The sequence below is a fragment of the Aulonocara stuartgranti genome (genome assembly GCF_965226115.1).
Source record: "Aulonocara stuartgranti genome assembly, chromosome: 6".
NCBI lineage: Eukaryota > Metazoa > Chordata > Actinopteri > Cichliformes > Cichlidae > Aulonocara > Aulonocara stuartgranti.
This window is the reverse complement of record NC_138944.1, coordinates 3,763,180-3,783,946: the sequence shown is the minus strand read 5'-3', so window position 1 is coordinate 3,783,946 and position 20,767 is coordinate 3,763,180. Positions and strand designations below refer to the sequence as shown.

The window sequence follows — 20,767 nt, the reverse complement described above, 5'->3', positions numbered from 1 at the left end:
GTCAGCTGATGATGTCCCTGGAGAAAAAGTGAGTCAGAGCAAAAGGCGGTGAGCAATCTGGTTCAGCGGAGAGACGAGCAGAAATACAACGGCAGAAACAAAGCAGCTGCTGGAGCAGCTTTCAGAACCGAGAGCACATCTGATCTCTTGCTGAGCTTTTTTTTGTCCTCACACAGGTACATTCATCATCTGACGACAGCACGAGGCACACACAGAGGCCGGCAGCGTCTACGTGTAAGGTTCCCAACATTTCTGGCTTAAAATGAAGTGAAAGGTTCAAGCAAAGAGTCCTTTCTGTTTCTCAGATCTGTTTTTGAAGGATTCTGAGAGGCTCAAAGATCTTAGCACTGAGCAAAGTAGTACTAAAACAACCCTGCAGTTCCTCTGATGGCCACTTGAGGCTCCTGTGTTAAAATGCCCAGTTTACATCTCACTGCAGGAAATGGTCTGTAGACATGGTCCATAACAGCTTCATGCTGGAAGAAACATTTTCTTAAGTCACCTGGTTTGATTTTTTTTAATTGATAAAGTTGGTGGCGTGGCTACTCTGACTGGCCAACAACCGATTCTTACAAATAATACGACTGGCCGTGCGGCTAACTGTACAGCACGCCACACGCCATGTTAACAGACCACTCAAAGAAGCACACGCCTCACAAGTCTGTGCTCCAGCCTGCTGAGTAAAGTTCGAATATTTTACGCACTCCTGCAGTTTATGAGGCAACTTGTACATATCACTCTGTTTATGTCCGTCCTTTATGCACAGAATACACTTGCTGGCCACTTCATTAGGTACACCAGTTCAGCAACTCGATGCATTAAGGTCAAGGCGAGCAGCTGAGGTTCAACCTGAGCATCAGCATGGGGAAGAAATGTGATTAAGGTGACTTTGTTGATACCAGGCAGGCTGGCCTGAGTATTTCAGACTGCTGATCTTCCCTCATAAGCATCTCCAGGGTTCACAAAGACTGATAAAGAAAAGGAAAATATCTGTCCAGCAGCTCCCTGGGAGAAAATGCTTTGTTTACACCAGAGGTCAAAGGAGAACGACCAGACTGCTTTGAGTTGACAGGGAGGCAACAGTAACTCAAATAACTCCTGGTTACAACCAAAGCATGCAGAAGAGCACCTCGGTTGCTCTTCTGCACCTCAGAAAATTAGAAAAACGATTCCTGCTCTGATGAGTCTCGATATTTGCTGTGAATTCAGACGGTAGTCTCAGACTTTGGCGTGAACAACATGAAAATAGGGATCTATCCATGGTTCAGTAACTGAGAACTGTTCTTGACCATGTCCATCCTTTTATGAGCACAGCGATCCCGGTACCGGTCCGTGAGTTGTTTCGTACCGCGCCGCGAGAGTTGAGGCTCGGGTGTGAAATTTACGGTTTTCGGGGTTTTTATCGTTAACTTGGTTTCCCCGGGTCTTTTCCCGTGTTGTAGTTGTGTGTCTTATTTTGAAAGAAATATTTACGTGTTACCATAGCGACCAGAGAGCATTAAGGGGCAGAGAGGAGGATGTTACTCTCAGTGTTGTTGGCGCATTTCAGGAGGACGCTGCTCATAAAGTTACACAGTGAATTCGTGTTTATTATTAGTTTTTTAGTATTTTTTATTTTGTTGTATTTCTCCGCGACACCTTAAAGGCCGGTCCGTGAAAATATTGTTGGACATTAAACCTTTGGGATGTGGTGGAAAGGCTGATTCTCATCATGGATGTGCAGCAACTGCATGAAGTTATCCTGTGAATATGGACCAAAATCTCTGTTTGCATGGCACCTCGCTGAATCTTTGCTACGAAACAAGTTCTGAAGGCAAAAAGGGGTCGAACACAGTACCAGCACAGTAACTGCAGGTCCATCAAGTATATTTGCCATTTCATTCATCTTATAAACACTTTTCAATATCTAGTCCCACTGGCCTTACTTACTGTTGACTCCCATCTCTCCGTTGCTGTGTTTCTCCAGCAGCAGATCAATGTGAGAGCTGGCTGGAGGGACGTTCTCAGGACGGGCTCTGACTCCGGCGCCCAGCCCGTCCCTCTGGTCGAACAGAAGAGGAAGACAGCTCATCGGAGACCTGGGCGTGGAAGAGGATAAAGTCAACAGGAAGTCAGAAGCGACACGTCACAGCTTCTGCAGCCAAGCTGGGAAACTACCAATCATCCTCTGTGGCTGTGGTTTGTGTTTTTATCCACATAGACGCTTTGATTGTTAACCAGCTGGTATTTTCCTGTTGCTGGTAATAAAAATGACAAAGGGAAAAATCAACCAAGTGATGATTTGAACAGATGAATGATGCGTCACCAGTGGTTTGTGCATCTCTACTTGCTGACTCATTTCAGTCAGTAAATCTGAAGTGTAAGAATGATGTATTGTTTTCAGGATTTGACACTAAAAAATAACAATAAAGACAAAAAAGCAAAGACTCACTGCGAGGAAAGACTCTCTCTCGGTGAGTTCCCCTGACATGGGAAGCGACAGTCATCGAGGTCAGACTCTGAGAAAAGGAACAGACATTAATTTCATGTGCGCTCACATTTACTGAAAGGCAGCGTCATCAAAGCGCCGTGTTTACTGCGCAACAACAGCACGTTTAATGTTGGATTTCTGAAAGAGGATTTGAGCCAGAGCAAGGTTTTTTTGTGAAGCTTATCTAAAGCCAACATTCGTTTCTCAAGAAGTGCTTCCTGTCACCTGGCAGTGAGGTCTGGGCTTGGCTCAGTAGTGGCGGCAGTGTCAGGGCTGTGGAGAGACAGCTGGTGAAAGGCTGAGTGGAGGTCAGGCTGTAGGAGGCGCTGGAACCTGGATTCACCTATAAGACAGCGAACGTCAACATCTGGCTGACAAAGAAAGCATGGAGATAATCACGAAAGGATTTTAGTTTAAAAAAAACAACTCAAAACTGATCTTATTGTGAAGAAAACATCCATCTACTGGAAACGTAACACACATCTATCAAAAATAACTCGAGAATGAATTGTGCTTCCAGATTCTTCATGACTTCCACATCTGTCCGCTCATCATTGTTTATGAACACACTCACTTTCTTTCAGCTTGTCCCAGCCGTCATAGGCTACAGGGTACCTGCACAGGTCAACCAGACACACTCGCATTCACACATACGTGCACATTAGAACCCAACATGCATGTCTCTGGACGCGAGGTGAAAGTATCCGCACCGCTGTGCATGATTACGCTGCTGCACTCAGTTTTGGTACAACACTCCACTTCTTTTCTTATAAAGCAGACACACCCTGTTCCACCCTGAACTGTGTATTTCAGTTCGAGCCAAGACAACTAAAAGAGAGACTTTGATGACAACTAAGGGAGTACAAGTGAAGACGTGTGGAAGGACTTTGGTGTCTGTCTGCAGCTGCTTTTGTCTCAGGATCATTCGGGGGCTCTTGCGGTCGGCTTTTGGTGCCGGGTGTCAGCTTTGACTCTGCAGCACCACCTCTCTTTACCCCAGTTGCACCCAGTGACTGTAATGAGTCATTGACCTGCACCCACAGAGATGCTGCAGTGGAGGCAGGCTGGCACCAGCTCTACAAGTAAAAACACCTGCTAGTCAGAGGCTAACTCCTCCGTTGCTGCTTACTGTAAATCGTGATTATGAATTTTCCTATAATCCTCAGGCCTGAAACTTCATGTGTCATTTAATTTTGTTGAAATGTTGTTTGCTGACACAGACGCAAGCAGCACACGTCCTCTCTTTGTGACGTACCTGTGTGTTTGACACAGCGTTGACTGGTGGAAGAGACAGCGAGGAGTGGGATGGAAGGAGTCCTGAGGAGAGAGGGGTGCTACACATGCCCCCTCCCAGGGACAAGGAGGTGCTACACACCCCTCCACCCAGGGAAAGGGGGGTACTGCAGACACCCCCGCCCAGTGTGAGAGGGTCCTTGAGACTGGAGTAGATGCCTGAGAGACATAAAAGAAAGAAAGGAATAAGGTGTTTGTCGTTTTCATCTTAGAAGTCGTATGACTGCAGAAAGAGGAACACGTGAGCCAATCAAATGGAAAGTAGGGCAGGAAATGCACTACAGACACGTGCGGCGCACACAAAAACACCATGTAGGACAATATCACTGCCTCGCACAGATTACACAAACGTTCTGAAAGAGATTTAACAAATATTTTAAAAGTGGTGCCAAGAAACAGTCGACTTATTCCGTTCATTCTTAATTCCAGGAGTTTTTTTCGCTGCGCTTCTGATACAGAGATAAGCTGCTGCGTGCAATGGAAACGCACCAAAGTGCAAAGAGATAGCGCTTCAGTTTTTTTCCTTCACCACACACAGGAAGCTAGAGGGCTACCGCACACGCCCACTCGCTCAAGACTCACCAGAGCCGAGCAGCGAGTTGCCGCGGCCTGTAGAAAAACTACCAGTGGAGGACGAGGAGGAGGAGAAAGAAGAGGAAGTGGAAGAGGTGGCGGTGGGAGGCAGCGTCGAGGAGAAGGTGGGGTGGGGGATGGAGGACGGGCTCGGATAGAGCGACGAGGTTAAGGCTAGGGGAGGCGGCGCTGTGTGGTGATGGTGGTGGTGGTGCTCCTCCTCCCCCCTCCTCTCTCGGTTCTTGCTCCCCCGCGGGCGCCCCGGGCCGTGGCGGCTCTTCTTGTTGCCACGGTGCCTCCTCTCTCGAGGCAGCGGCGGTGGAAGCGTGACTTTGTCCTCCGGGTCGGCCTCCTCCAGGATGGGCGGCGTGCTCAGCTGGGATGGCTTGCAGAGGGATTTGGAGGGTTTGTAGTCGCTCGACGAGGAGATCTTTCGGATCTTGCTGCTGCTGCCGAGCCCCGACGACGACGTGATGCGCATGATGGACCCGAAGGTGGAGATGGTGACTTTGTTCTCGAAAGGGCTGGAGTTGCCTTCTGGCCTGTCGTGACCTTGCGACCCTGCTAGCGGGCCCTCAGCGGGGGTCAGTGCTGGTGGCTTGTGGTATTTACAGTCCTCCTCCTCCTCTTCCTCCTCCTCGTCTTTTTCCTCTTCCTTTACATCCTCCTCCTCCTCCTCCTCCGCCTGGACTGCCGGTCTCCTGTGACGCTCCTTGCGCTCCTCTCCGCTGTGGTCGTCACCTCCTCGGTCATGTTCACGCTCCAGGCGGGAAGAAGATAAGAACTGATGAAACTCCTGAGCAGACGACAGGGAACCACCTGAAGGAGAAAAACAAAGAGTTAAAGTCAGACACAAACGGCCACACGACCTCCCTCCGTCTCCAGGGTTCAACAGAACCCAGTAAGAGAGGAGAAGCTAACTGGTCATGCACAGGGCAATGACGGTGCTGCCACCAATCCCAGTTAGAAGTTTACCTGTGAAACAAACTGGCTTAAGTGAAAGCTTCACTAATGACAGTGTTTTTTAGTACGAGGCCACTGAAAGAAAACCAACTGGTGCAGGACTCTACAGAGCGAGCGTTTCTCTCATATTCGAGACAGAAATGGATCCGTGCTGAACGTAAATTGAATTTAGGGGCACGTGTGTGGATGAAAAACCCAGCGAGCTTCTGTTTTTCTCAACAACACAACAGCAGCCAAGATGATGCAATCACCCCTGTTACAGTGGGGCAAAAAAGTATTTAGTCAGCCACCGATTGTGCAAGTTCCTCCACTTAAAATGATGACAGAGGTCAGTAATTTGCACCAGAGGTACACTTCAACTGTGAGAGACAGAATGTGAAAAAAAAATCCATGAATCCACATGGTAGGATTTGTAAAGAATTTATTCGTAAATCAGGGTGGAAAATAAGTATTTGGTCACCTCAAACAAGGAAAATCTCTGGCTCTCACAGACCTGTAACGTCTTCTGTAAGAAGCTTTTCTGTCCCCCACTCGTTACCTGTATGAATGGCACCTGTTTGAACTCATCATCTGTATAAAAGACACCTGTCCACAGCCTCAAACAGTCAGACTCCAAACTCCGCCATGGCCAAGACCAAAGAGCTTTGGAAGGACACCAGGAAAAGTATTGTAGACCTGCACCAGACTGGGAAGAGTGAATCTACAATAGGCAAGCAGCTTGGTGTGAAAAAATCAACTGTGGGAGCAATCATCAGAAAATGGAAGACATACAAGACCACTGATAATCTCCCTCGATCTGGGGCTCCACGCAAGATCTCATCCCGTGGGGTCAAAATGATCATGAGAACGGTGAGCAAAGATCCCAGAACCACACGGGGGGACCTGGTGAATGACCTGCAGAGAGCTGGGACCAAAGTAACAAAGGTCACCATCAGTAACACACTACAACGGCAGGGAATCAAATCCCGCAGTGCCAGACGTGTTCCGCTGCTGAAGCCAGTGCATGTCCAGGCCCGTCTGAAGTTTGCCAGAGAGCACATGGATGATACAGCAGAGGATTGGGAGAATGTCATGTGGTCAGATGAAACCAAAGTAGAACTTTTTGGTATAAACTCAACTCGTCGTGTTTGGAGGAAGAAGAATACTGAGTTGCATCCCAAGAACACCATACCTACTGTGAAGCATGGGGGTGGAAACATCATGCTATGGGGCTGTTTTTCTGCCAAGGGGACAGGACGACTGATCCGTGTTAAGGACAGAATGAATGGGGCCATGTATCGTGAGATTTTGAGCCAAAACCTCCTTCCATCAGTGAGAACTTTGAAGATGAAACGAGGCTGGGTCTTCCAACATGACAATGATCCAAAACACACCGCCCGGGCAACAAAGGAGTGGCTCCGTAAGAAGCATTTGAAAGTCCTGGAGTGGCCTAGCCAGTCTCCAGACCTCAACCCCATAGAAAATCTGTGGCGGGAGTTGAAAGTCCGTGTTGCTCGGCGACAGCCCCAAAACATCACTGCTCTCGAGAAGATCTGCATGGAGGAATGGGCCAAAATACCAGCTACTGTGTGTGCAAACCTGGTAAAGACCTATAGTAAACCTTTGACCTCTGTTATTGCCAACAAAGGTTATGTTACAAAGTATTGAGTTGTATTTTTGTTATTGACCAAATACTTATTTTCCACCCTGATTTACCAATAAATTCTTTACAAATCCTACCATGTGGATTCATGGATTTTTTTTTCACATTCTGTCTCTCACAGTTGAAGTGTACCTCTGGTGCAAATTACTGACCTCTGTCATCATTTTAGGTGGGGGAACTTGCACAATCGGTGGCTGACTAAATACTTTTTTGCCCCACTGTGGAGCAGCAGCCTCTCCTCCCACAGAGGCAGCCAGCAGAAGTCCTGCATAACTCCACCTCATCCACAAGTTCCCAGCCGCTCTGTTCGTCCTACAGAACCACAGCACGGCTGGATGAAGATCAAACTAAAACTCTATTTGCTTTACGTTTGTTGGTCTGTATTTGCCGGGGACGATGTAGAGCAGGCAGGAAGACGACGTGGGGCACACTCAAACTTTTACTACAAATGATACTGTAATTATAAAATATCATTCGGCTAGTGTATACAAATAATTCAAACTGTGCTGTCGATGTACCGGGCTGCATGGGCATCGATCACATCTGAACTCGAGAAGAAATCGAGCGCTGACCCTTCATGTGGTACCTGTGTTGAATGGACTGGAGGAGCAGGACGATGAGGAGCAGCTCTTGCCGGTGCTTCCGGTCTTCTTGCTCCGATGACTGTGACCGTGCGAGCTCAGCTTCTTGGACTTTCCCTCGCCGTCCTTGCTGCTGTGGTGACTTGAGGAAATCTGTCCCAACACAGACGGGTCAAAACCATTAAAGCACTGACTGAGACATCGCGGCGTCTCTCAATCACTGTGTGGTGTCCTCAGATACCTTTTCTATGCCGCTGGATGTCACAGCGGAGCTCAGGTTGTCGCTCGACTTTTTGTGGCGCTCCTTTTGCCGAATCTTGTCTTTATGACTCTGAAAAAAACAACAACACACACATACAAATACACAAGCTTGAGCCTAGAATCAAGGCTGCAGAGTCAACACTGGCACATTACACAAACGCAGCGAGTGGAATATAAGCGAATCACATTTGCTACAGTCAACCAGCTTCAACAACAATGTCTGCAGGGATACGCTAACAGCACAGTCAAATCCGTTTGTGCATCACTGTAACTGCATTTGATGAAGATTATTCTGAATAAAAGCGTCTGGCTTTCTGTCACAGCAAAAACTACTGATTTATTTTTTTATATCAGAATATCCCACACAGCCTTTTTTATCATATCAGACTAAAATCAATGATTACAAGCGAGCCTGCGATCAGTATGACTCAGTGCCACTAGCTAAATGATAAGAAATACTGGTCTCTTCTATCTGCTACTGGCTTAAAAGCAGGGTGTTAGATTCAGTTTCACAGTGGGTTATACTGAAAATGGCATCATGTAGCGCCAGACGTTGACTGAAAATATATGCTTCACACAGCCGTCTCACACGCGCTACTGTGTCAGTCTAAAACCTACAACCGAAAAAGTGCAAACAAGTGTATTCCTGCAAAATTCTGTTCATAGCAACAAGACAACCGCACAGCCAACTTTTAACAGCCTGAATCCGCCAGCTGCCGCCAACATCTACGCGACACTAGATCATATATCTAACCAGTCCAAGGTTGCCATAAAACCGAGCTTTCTGCAACAAAACCTGCTTTTACAGCTCAGCTGAGATTTGACTGGAAGAAACACGCTTTTCTTCTTCATCTCTTTTTCAGTTCAACAACTGCGTGAAGCGTCCGCTCCCTGACTGTGGAGCCATATCTCTGCCAGAACATCAAAACGATAACAACGATGACATTCTTTGAAGACCGGAATTGTCTGGTGGCGAAAAAATATGCGGGTCTCTTTTTACACTTGACAAAGAGCTGCTCAGCTGGAACCGTGTGCCGTCAGCACTATCTTTCCTGTCTGCTGAATTCTCTGCTAGCTAGTCTGTTAGCTTGCAGGGGCTTTGAAGGTGCACCTGTCTGCTTAGTTTTGCATGCGTGTGATGGGGTCACGTGCACGTGAGCACCGCACCTTCACAGAATTAACTCGGCCCATCTGAGAAGTGCACGTTAGGTTAATTGTTTATTCGAGTGCACAGAATAAAGCGCTGTATGAATGTGTGTGGAGGAGGTAAATGTGGCGTGCAGTGTGGAGAGCTTTAAGTGGTCAAAACGACGAGAGAAGTGTTACATGAATGCCGGCCTATTTGATTTCAAGTGTTTGAGGCTGAGAGGATGTAATGGCGCAGAGAGATCATGATGTTATTTCATGATATGTATTTTATAAAATGGTTTTTTTATGTCTTTATGACCAGAGGCAGGGTACGCCTAAATGCGTTAGCTTTTGTTTAGCCAGGCTGTACCTCCAGGTATCTCTCTGAGCTCATAGTTTGTATTCAGATTAGAGTTTGACGTCAAGGGGTCGAGCTTATCACTGCCTGAAATGATGACACCCGGAAATCGGGAGTGATGACTGAACGTTCCCCAGGAGCCAACAGATGGAAGCTGTGAGGTTGAAAGCGTAGGACAACTGGTGTGTCTGGTGTATGTCTGTGTGAGGCGTGCTTACACAGTGTAGCTCAGCTTGCTCACGCCCATGCAATAAAATCTAAATTAGCTCTCTGCTTATTTGATGATTTTATCAGGAAGAAAATGCATTAAAATTCATCCTTTTCTTCTTTGCCAATTCTGCTGTTATTCAATCGTTTCAAAATAAAAGAGTCTGTGGGCCAAGCTGGTCTGGATCAGACTGGCTGGTCTTATTAATCTGACGATGAATAGACAAAGTCTATTTTTAACTCTTACTTTTGGTTTTGTAGTGTACAGTTATCCACTAATATTAGCAAGCTGCAGACACAAACTGCGCAAATACATCCTGTTAATCCTGTTAATTAGTGCTACAAAATTATTAAATCCTAGCATTTCCCAGTTCCAAACAGTAAAACCTTATTATTTGTCTGATAATTCAATAAAATGCTCCAAAATGATTTCTTTCTAATCACAATCACAACAACATGTCACCTAAAGTCACTTCATATTGTAAAAAGACCCTATAGTAATACAGGGAATACCACAGCAATAGATGACCCCCTATGAGCAAGCACTTGGCAATAGTGGGGAGGAAAAACGCCCTTTCAACAGGAAGGAACATCTGGGTGACGTAAGCTCGGGGAAGGGCAGCCATCGACCAAACGATGCCAACAGAACAAAAATAGTCAGCAGGTGTCTAGTTAGCGGCTCTAGTTAGCTGAGGTGAGGCCTAGCTTGCAGCCAGCGCCTACATGGCGCCTGACTGGTTGTGCCACAATTTTCTCCAGCTAAACAAAAACAAAACTGAGGTAATAGTCTTTGGCGCCAAAGAAAAACGATTACAGGTCACCAGAGAACTTCAATCTATAGATCTAAAAACCACAAACCAGGCGAGAAATTTGGGTGTAGTGACGGATGCAGACCTAAACTTAGAAAAACACATTAAGACAATAACAAAGTCAGCTTACTATCACCTCAAGAATATATCAAGGATAAAAGATCTGATGTCTCAACAGGACCTGGAAAAACTAGTCCATGCATTCATCTTTAGTAGGCTTGATTACTGTAACAGCATCTTTACAGGTCTACCTAAAAAATCAGTCAGACAACTACAGCTCATTCAGAACTCTGCTGCTCGAGTCCTCACTAAGACCAAAAAAGTGGACCACATCAGTCCAGCTCTGAGGTCCTTACACTGGCTGCCTGTCCGTCAGAGGATAGACTTTAAAGTTCTGATGCTGGCCTATAAAGCTCTGAATGGTTTAGGACCAAAATACATCAATGACCTCCTGACCCAGTATGAACCTTCCAGATCCCTCAGGTCATCTGGATCCGGTCTTTTATCAGTTCCCAGAGTCAGAACCAGACACGGAGAAGCTGCATTCAGCTTTTATGCTCCTTATATCTGGAACAAAATCCCAGAAAGCCTCAGATCAGCTGAAACACTCAGTTTATTTAAATCCAGGTTGAAGACTCACCTGTTCTCAGCTGCATTTGAATAAAGCACCAAATCCACACTTTAAGCTTAAATTTCAAAACTTACATTTAACTACTGATTTTATCTACTGTTCTGATTTTATCTGTTTTGATTTTATATACTGTTGTTTGTTTGTTTAGTTAGTTAGTTAGTTAGTTAGTTTATTTGCTTGTTTTATTCAATTTTAAATCATGCTTTTTATTTGTTCTTGTTTCTAATGTCTCTGTAAAGCACTTTGAATCACCTTGTTGTTGAATTGTGCTATACAAATAAACTTGCCTTGCCTTGCCTTACATCTGACTGAGTCCCTTTTTTAACAGCCTCAAGTGGACATTAGAGGAACTGCAGCTTTTGGTAGTTTTCAGCTCTGGAGACTGCCTTCTGATCTGACCACAGCTGTGCTTACCTTCCTCTGTCTGTGGTGGTGGTGCTGTTTTTCCTGTGACGGAGAGCTGGAGCGCCCCCTGGAATGACTGAAGGAGCTACTTGTATTTTCACTAGAACGCAACTTCTTCTGCTGTAAAGTCCAAAAGAAGGAACAGCAAACAAAAAGTTAACAGCTGCTAATTTCAAAGCAACAGTTTGACATTTAAAAGGTTCTCTACAAGCACTTCCAATGACTTAACAGGAGGTTTATCTCCTGAATTATTTATTTTGGTTGGGCGTATTCCAAGAATCATTTAGCTGCCTTGAGCTGAGTTAGAGGAAAAAAACAGCCGGGCACAGAAGCCCTTATCAATCATGTTAGCTGTTAACTGTGCAGTGCAGTAAGAAAGGCTTTTCTGGGGTACAATGTCATTGTGTTCTTTACCATTTTGTTGTAGTGATGCTTGCAGTAGCCACAATACTTCACGTTATCAGCTTCTGGTCCTTCCTCCTCACACAGCAGACCAGCCATCTGAGCACTACAGCGCAGGGTGTCGGAGGGTCGGAAAGGAGATGAAACACGAGAGCCAAGTTAGCACACGTGCACGGACTGAGACGGCAACACCTGGCCGAGTCACCTGAGAGCTTCAGTCACCGATCGTCGCCAGATTGATCGAATGTCACATTAAAATCTGAGCCTGTCAGTGTCTCGGGATTTACTTCTAAATAAATCATCTTTCTCTTGTAGTAGGAAACAAAATAAAGGCAAAAAGCAAGATGAGCAGCATGAAAGGTAAAAGACTGTAAATGAAGAAAAACCAACTGTAGCCCAGAATGTCTGTGTGAGTAAACTAAGGCTGTAGCCAAATACACATAACATATGAGCACGTATTCAATCTTGGCAATTGGAGACGGAATTTCTTTTCTATTCTTGGCCTTATTTTCAAAAATGATATGACACAGGAAACAAGACAAACGTTAACCTGCTTCGATTAGCACACAAAGTAATCACCATTCATGATATCCAAGTTAGGGTGTGAGGCGGGGTCCCTGCGAACGGGTTGCTAACGCAGACAGACGACCATTCACACTCACGTCATTCCTATGGCCAATTTAGCGTCACCAGCTAATATGCATCTCTCTGGACTGTGGAAAGAAGCTTGAGTGCCCAAAAAGGCTAGGACCTCCTTGGTGTTTGCCAACCAGCACAGTCCTGCCCACAATATTAATCATATGCTGAGCAAAAAAAAGTGCCACCAGTGGAGATGTGCCCTAAACTTGCATTCTTTCTAACGGGCAGCAGGGGGCGACCCTTCAGCCTGCAAAAAAAGAGTCCAGTGGTGCAAAATCTATGAAGAGATTACTCGGTGGATCGCCTGATCTGTGACTTCAATAAAGACTTTACTGATGACTTTATGGTCTCACCTGATAGTTTTAGGTCGTATTGAAAATAACACAGTGCTGTTTTTTATGATTTCTTTTTTAAACTTCGTCATAGTTTTTTCAGGTTGTTTCTTTTCCAGGTTTAAACATGGTTAACGGTAACAGTCGGCTAACTAAAAATAACCCTTAATAAAAGTTTTTGCCCTTGAACTGCTTCTTATCACACTCGGTCCTCACACACTGTTCATTCATGTTGATGTCCCCACACTTTCACATAGGCGCACACACACGCACACGCACACACACACACACACACACACACACACACACACACACACACACACACACAATTTAACACTGACCAGGTGACGTGGAACGCTTGTCTGCAGCCCTGTCTGTTGCAGGTCATGCACGCGCCGCAGGCGGCCTTGCTCTCCCTCCCGTGGTCCTCGCAGATATAACAAGTCTGTTGAAAGAGCACAAACGGAGAGTACAGGAGATGCAGGGACTCAAACACATCAGTCATCATTATTATTATCAACAACAGGTGCCGGATTGCTTTTCCATCTGTCGCACAAGCAAAGCAAGCCGTCCCGTCTGACGGCCATTAAAATGAACTATTGTGATTGCGGCGCAGCAGAGATGAAACACTCCTCGACTCGAGTCCAGCTGCAGCTGCAGTGCAGATGATTAGGAAGTTTTTCTTGTCAAGACAACAGATGAGGTTTTCAAACAGAGCACAGCTTCTACAGAGAAACTGTTGACCAGATGTTTGGGGATGTTGTAAAGAAAGTTGACACAGATCGGCCTGCAAACTGCTCTGAATCTGCTTCGAAACAGACGCTACGCTTGGAGTTTTCAGCCTCCCGTTAATCTTTTTCTTTGCACCAAAGTGAGGTGGTTTCTAACGAACTTCAGGGTGCCACGGAGCATACGCTGACACGACAAAAGACTCATATCAGCCCGTCTCCAAAAGACATGTAAGCATACACACTCGAGCCTCCAAAAGCAAACAATCGCATGCACGAACACACACGCCGCTTTTGTACTTCTTGTTCAGCTTTCCTCAGCGAGCAGGCCCGACTGGTGGGGGGTAGAAGAGGCCTAGCAACAGGTGCGGGACAAAGGAACAGCAGGCTCTTTACCTTTTCACTTCGGCCCTCTCTGTTTCACCTTTTTCTCTCCCTTTCTCCTTCTCTCCATATCCTACTCAGCTCTCTGTTTCCCTTCAGAGGATGTCTGCTGTGCAATGAAAGGCCGGAGACATAACTGCACCGGGCATGTAAAAGGAAGAGTGGCTTCTCGAGTTGTACAGATGTGTCCATTGTAACGTTGTCTAGGAATGCGGGCAGCAAAGTCTGAATGAATGGCCCTGACGGGGGAAGGCTGCATGCAATTTACTGTAGCTGACACAGTAATATGAAACCGGGCCCTCAAACACTCACACATGTACATTTATATGCAGGCATGCACACACACACACAGAGCATCTAAACGACGCACAATGTAAGATGCTCAGTCCATGAATCAAATATTGATTTCTTTGTAATGTGCTTTGCTTTGAAAGGCTTGCTCTGCTGCACACACTGCAGATGTCTTCTGAACAGTTTTTGTAACTTTGAAAACAACTGCAGTGTTGTGCAATCAAACAACCAAGATGTGATACAAGTTCAGACTTTCATCTTTAATTCAAGGAAGTTAACAAAAGTATTGCATAAGCTCTTGAGGAATTGCATACATTTTTATTGACATTCATCAATTTTCAGAGGATCAAAATTAATTGGACAAATGACAAATTTACAAGTGTTGCAGCTGTTCATTGATCCAGCGAAACGTGGCTGCAAGTAAAGGAGGCCCTGAAAAATAAACCTATCTAAGAGGTAGCAAAAGCTTTAGGAGTGGTCAAAGCAACAATCTGGTGCTTTCTTATTAAAACAGGAATGCAATGGCCAGCTCAGCAACACCAAACAGCCTGAAAGACCACAGAAGACTAAAGTGGACAAGAAAAACTTCAGACCAAGTCAAGAGCAGGAAGGCCAGATTAAATTTCCCAGGAAACATCTGAAAGAGCCGGCACAGTTCTGGAAAAATTCTTTGGACACATGAAACCAAGAAGAACTTGTACCAGAACGATGGGAGGAGAAAAGAACTCAGAAAGAGAGAAACAGCTCATGATCTGAAGCATATCACATCATCTGTCAAACACGATGGCGGCAGTGTTATGACACTGGCACGTACGGCTGCCAGTGGAACCGGGTCACGGGTGTTTATTAATGACGTGACTGCTGATAGAAGCAGACGTGAAGCGTACAGGGCTGCACTCTCTGCTCAGAAAGCACTTTGCAAAGAAAGCAAAATGCAAAAGCAACTCAAGAAATGGGTCATTCTTTGATGGCCAAGTCAGCCACCTGATCTTAACCCAGCAGAGCAGCTTTCCATTTACTGAAGGTAAAACTGAAGCAGAGAGACCCACAAGCAAGCAGCAAGTGAAGGTGGCTGCAGTAAAGGCCTAGCAGAATACCTCAAGGATGTCCACGGATTACACACTTTCATCCAAGTGTAAAAAATGATGCAAAATATTTGCAACAGCCCTTAATGTGAAGATGAAGGTCTGCACTTTAATCACATACACCACTGTGGTGGTGCACAGGGCCAAAGATCCCTTCACTTTTACTTTTGTCTCAATTTTCCATTTGAAAATATAATTTAACTTCAAAGGCAAGTTTATTCTTTTTAATGAATCCACAAAGCCAGTGAGTAACTGGCTTCCTGTAATCCTGTAATATTCCTGTAATCCTCAATACGGACCAAAAGACCCGATTATGGTTTCTGCCAGTATCGGGAAGCCCTAATAAGAGAGTAAAGTTACCAGAGAGCTGATGCATGTTGAAGCTGTACCCGCCTGAAACTAGTCTGTGGTTAAACTGTTTGTGTGCAAAGTAAAAAAGAAAGAAAAACATCATTAGCAGAAAATTTCAAAAGCTAGCGTGAGTCTATGTGTGACACGTCCTCTTATCTTTGAATCTTAACAGCCGATCTGCAGCATTCATTAATTATACATGAAGAACACAGAAAACAAACCTGAGCCGAGTAAAGCAAAACTACCATCACTCTTTCTGTGGTAAGAGATATTTAACAATATAAAACGATGCAAAAAGAAAACACTTTAAACATCCATCTTCATTCAACAAAGGATGAAGATGTCAAAAAGCACCACTGACACCAGGCTCCACCCTCCCTGCACTTTCTGTTCCCTTTTAGACTCATCTTCACTACCTTGCAGCTTCAGCGTTACACCCGCCCCCCTCTCAGTCACACACACTATCTTTAATTCCTCTCCTCTCCACTGCACACCTCCAACAGCTCCCTACAGTCATTACAGGTCACAGTGTCATCTGCAAACATTGTAGTTCACAGAGACAACACTCCTACAACAGACGACTGTTTGGGCTATTAATGTATCACTACTGAAACACTGTAACAACTGTGAGGCATGAAACAGCAGTGCAGAGTGACATCAGCACACAATCACAGTTTACATCTTTCACATACCGCAAAGAGCGATTTAACCCATTCATTAACTAATCAGCGGACAAACAGGCACAGATATCAGCTAAACAGGTACAACTACTTTGTATATAAATAAAACTGCTACTTTGTAACAGCCTGATTGTTTCTTTTTTACCTTTTTTAACTTCTAAATACTGAAAACAACTTCTAAGTATGTTTTCAAGCTTTTTTTAATGTGTGAAACAGTCAGCTAATAAGACTGATCAGATAAAGAAGCTCCTTTCACGAGCTTGTAATAAGCAGAGGAAACGTTTTGCCTTCAAAAGTATAAGACAAACTTTTATGTTTTCACTTTATATTTACTCTGCTATAATCTTGGAGTACTTAGTTGACTTAGATGCCAAAAGTATGAATGAAATGAAATGAAAATGTGCTGTCAGAATTAAAAATGGTGGCCTCACATTCAAAATGACCTTTCTGTGTGACTCAGCATCCGGCGCTGTCGCTGCTCGTCGTCTCTCAAACCCGGGCTTTAAATTTTAAATCTGTAAATGATTCGACTGCATTCTGTTTGTCTTTGCGTAACAGTTTTGAAAACAGGAGAGCGGCTCGGCAATCTAACACGTTTTTCATTTTCTATTTAAAATTATTAAATGTATTTTTTTTTTTAAATCCTTGAATTAAAGCTTATTGAAGAATATTTTTTAATTATTCAAATTTTTTTAATTGGTAAAAGTTCAAACCATGAGAAGCTTTTCGTGTTCTTTTTCTATCATCAGTCAAAACTCCAAGAGGAATAAATACTTTTTGATGTGAAAACCAGAAAAACTTTACTTTCACAAATCACTTCAGGGTATTTTTGAATCTTTGCACTTATGGTAAATGTGCTTTGCTGTTTACTAAACATGCCACATCTACTACAGCTCGAAATCTCCCACATTTCCCAGAAAGGCTTTCAGCAGCCTCCAGAGAACAGGCGTGACCTTGCCACGCTGAGCTCCGGGTTAGTACAGGACGTGTAGGTGGAGAGAAGAACGGGGATGTGAAGCAAAACTGGTTTTCCCGTTAAGGAGGAAAGCAGTCGTGCAGTCTCCCACGTGTCGTCTGCTGCATTGCATCATGACTCGTCGAACTTGGTGCTGAGGACGGAGATGACACTTTTTCTCTTTTCCCTCTGTGTGACTGCTCATTCTGAAAGTACTCTCTATGTTTTTGATGACTGCTGACACACCGTGTGACACATGTTGCATAACCTGTTTAGCAGCGTTTCATATATGTAAACACGGATGCAGCTTTCTGTGTATTTATACATTTTACTGTTGAGGATTTTCAGTATTACTGATTACTGGTGCTGACTTCTTCTACCTGTTTAAAGTGTTTGTTTATCAAACGCAGGTTTGTGGGGTCACCTTGTGCCAGTTTCAGGGGTGCGGTGCAGGTGTGCAGCTTTACACGTTATCATAGGTAAGAGGATGTGTTTACATTTTTCTCTGTGATCGGATGAGAAGCTGGAGACCCTAAATCAAACTGTATCAGAAAACCTTTTAAATCTTATTTTGGGTTATTGACAAACTTTTGTTTGTTTGTTTTAATTAAAATTTGCCTGGTGATACAGGTTTTAGATCCTGGTAACAATGGAAATTATTAGTTATTCTCTCCATTAATTTAGATTGGAGCTTTGGGGATTACAAATTACTTCATATGCAGAGGTAAAAAAACCTCGTTTAAATCTTTAAATCAGCAAACACTTGCTGATGGGGCTCTGGGATTGCTTTGTATTAACCTCCTAAGACCTGAACTCTTTCATGGCATGCATTTTTAATTTCTCTTTGCTATTTGGGCTGATTGGGACCTGATGGATGTAAAAACAAAGAATTATCTTTTTACCTGATTTTGCCCTACGAGGGCCTCATATCCACATATGAGGACATTCGTTTTAAATGTTGTTAGAACAATGGCAGGAATAGCTCAGTAGGTAGGGTGGTTGCCCCATGATCGGAAGGTTGGGGGTTCGACTTCACTCAACGGCTACCCTGAGATACCCCTGAGCAAGGTACCGTCCCTACACACTGCTCCCCGGGCGCTGCACTGGTGGCTGCCCACTGCTTCACTGGGTGAATGGGTTAAATGCAGAGGAACTATTTCCCTATGGGGACTAACATGCACACTTTACTTTACACTTTTTTTTTGGCAGTATAATGTCCTCGTAAGTGGATATCAGGCCTTTGTAGAGCAACATTTAGCATTGTGGTCTGGACAACCCAAAATGTGATGTCCACACACGTGGATGCCAGGTCCTAGGAGGTTAATGTTATGCATTTAACTATGACGTCTGGCCCTTTAGTTGCTTCCCCCGAGAGAAGCCCACCTTCACTGAGCAGCATCTTTTAGCCCCACTGTCATCTGCAGTCTTATTAACTGCTCATCTCGATCTAATCTGGATTAAAGTGGCTTGGATGTTTAAGTTGGACCCATATTTAAATGTGCCTTTCAGTCTCAGACTGAACCTGAAGCTGCGCTTGGTAAGACCCGGTTTTACTGGCAGGATCGGAAAGAAATGGGAGTGGCCCCCCCGGATGACCTTTTCTGTGACGTCTTCTACACCATTTTGGAAACCTTGGATCTGTCGTCTTCTATCAGGGCTGTTCAGACCCAATACAGAAGCTCCTACAGTTTCTAAGCATTTAGATAGTTTTGAACGCTGGGAAAGGTCATGAAGTGTTATTCTCTGCTGATCAAGAACTTGGCTCAGGAAGGTTTTCCAGATCTCAGGAAGAACATGGGAGATGATTTAAGTCTGACATGAGACAAGAGATTGTTAATATAAATATTATTAGCAAAATGAAAATGATCAAGGGATGGATGATGAGACTTTGTTGTTATTCTTAGCTTCTTAGATATTCTTATTTATACTTGGATAAAAAGATATACTGAACTGCTGGTGAACTATAAGAAGGAGAAATTCACTCTATGCCTCAAAGTCAGGTAATAAAATTATCGAGTTTTATTACCTGAAGAGTTCTGGACTAGATTATGTGAAATTAAGATATGCTAAGGATTCATAGGCAGTCCAAGACTATTTGTTTTAGGCGATGAGACAGACTTAGTGGGAGATGACAGAGAGATTAAGCATCTGGTCCAGACTAGCATCGTGGAAGTAGTAGAGGTGGCCAGAGCTGAAGCATTGGAAAAGATGTCAGAGAGGACTTAAAGATGAATAATTATTTTAGAAATGGAGCGAATATATTGTTTCCTTTGGAGGACACTTGGTTTGGGGTCGTATGGTGTGAAGAGTTCTTTGTTACCTGTTTAGCTGCAGGTACAAACAACGTAAAAATCCGTGTGCTGAATGTGTTCGCAGCCATTTTTGAGTTATGAACAAGGAAACGATTTTACCGAAGGATTGAAATGTCACCACTTTATAAGAGCACAACAACAACAACACACCCTCACAAACAAACTAACAAACAAACAAACAAACAAATAAATAAACTCCAAAGTAAACCCTTAGTTCTACTTTCAGATTAGGCTTCAAACTTTCCTGTTTGATGAAGCTTATCTTTGGGGCTGGATCTGATCTCTCTGTGCTCCTCTTTTCTCTCGCGCCTCTAACTTCCTGTAGACTAGTCCAACTTTCCCGCTCAAACAGCGTGCATCCCTACCTTGTTGTATCTCTCGTGTGGGACATACTGCAGGATGATAGGCTCCATGGTGAGGACGTTGGCGAACTGCACCTCGGGGATGTAGAGTGCGCACACGACGTGGGCCCAGCCTGATTGGAGGAGAGATTGGCAGCGGATCAACGATATGACAAGACTCGGAATGACTCGAGTGGAAATGCGCACTCGGTTATGCCCTCGGGAAGAGTGAGCGGGAACATGATGATATTTACCTCCGCTGTCTGTCCTCTTGAGGGCGCCATCTTTGTGGGGACACAGCTCACACCTCTGAGGAGACACGGGAGAGAGCGGAGCTTGTTGGAGTGGATATCTGTCTGACCATGACTCCAAACGTTAGGGCAGATACAGGAAACAGTGGGTCAGTCTATTCGATGCAGTTCTAAGCTAACATAATATAGAGGAAGTAACAGTTCAGAGGCTTTATTTTGCGCCTATGACATCAGCTTTTCTGTATATCTCTGCCTCAGTTTATGGCTTTTATTGCGCTTCTTGTAATAAAATGTGTTGTCATCAAGCTTTTTAATTTATAGTTCACTTCATCTGTCGCTACTCAGCTCCACTCTGCAGGCAGCGCATGTGCACGTGAGCTGTAACCACCTCCACACACAGGAGGAGGACAGCTGATAGGTGGGCTCAAGGCTTTATTTTTGGGTCTTTACCTTTGAGTACTGAGCACCTTGAGGCGACCGCTGTTGTGATTTGCGCCATATAAATAAAACTGAATTGAATTGAAAAATTAAGAGTAACATGTTGTCGTGTCCTATGATTTTGCTCACTTTTTTAACAAGCCCTGCCCTTATTTGGTGTCTATATATATGTAAAGAAGGAATCAAACAGCTCTTGCTGTCCACAGACTGTAAAAAGGAGAATCAGGAGAATCCAGAGTCAGCTGATAATTGTGACA

General features: G+C 44.5%; 1 protein-coding gene across 2 annotated transcripts in view; it reads right to left on the bottom strand.

Annotated features, from left to right (window-relative positions):
• LOC309709134 (protein AF-17-like) overlaps positions 1-20,767 on the bottom strand; it is a 33,378-nt gene that overhangs the window by 10,309 nt on the left and 2,302 nt on the right. For both annotated transcript variants that reach the window (XM_082537597.1, XM_082537596.1), the window contains exons 3-14: positions 20,076-20,130; positions 19,846-19,955; positions 13,036-13,139; positions 11,736-11,829; positions 11,331-11,441; positions 7,764-7,853; positions 7,528-7,675; positions 4,346-5,155; positions 3,726-3,922; positions 2,696-2,813; positions 2,432-2,498; positions 1,930-2,078 (exon numbers count right to left, since the gene is read on the bottom strand). In XM_082537597.1, the coding sequence (XP_082393723.1) occupies positions 1,930-2,078; positions 2,432-2,498; positions 2,696-2,813; positions 3,726-3,922; positions 4,346-5,155; positions 7,528-7,675; positions 7,764-7,853; positions 11,331-11,441; positions 11,736-11,829; positions 13,036-13,139; positions 19,846-19,955; positions 20,076-20,130 (2,053 nt within the window). The remainder of the gene's footprint in view (positions 1-1,929; positions 2,079-2,431; positions 2,499-2,695; positions 2,814-3,725; positions 3,923-4,345; positions 5,156-7,527; positions 7,676-7,763; positions 7,854-11,330; positions 11,442-11,735; positions 11,830-13,035; positions 13,140-19,845; positions 19,956-20,075; positions 20,131-20,767) is intronic.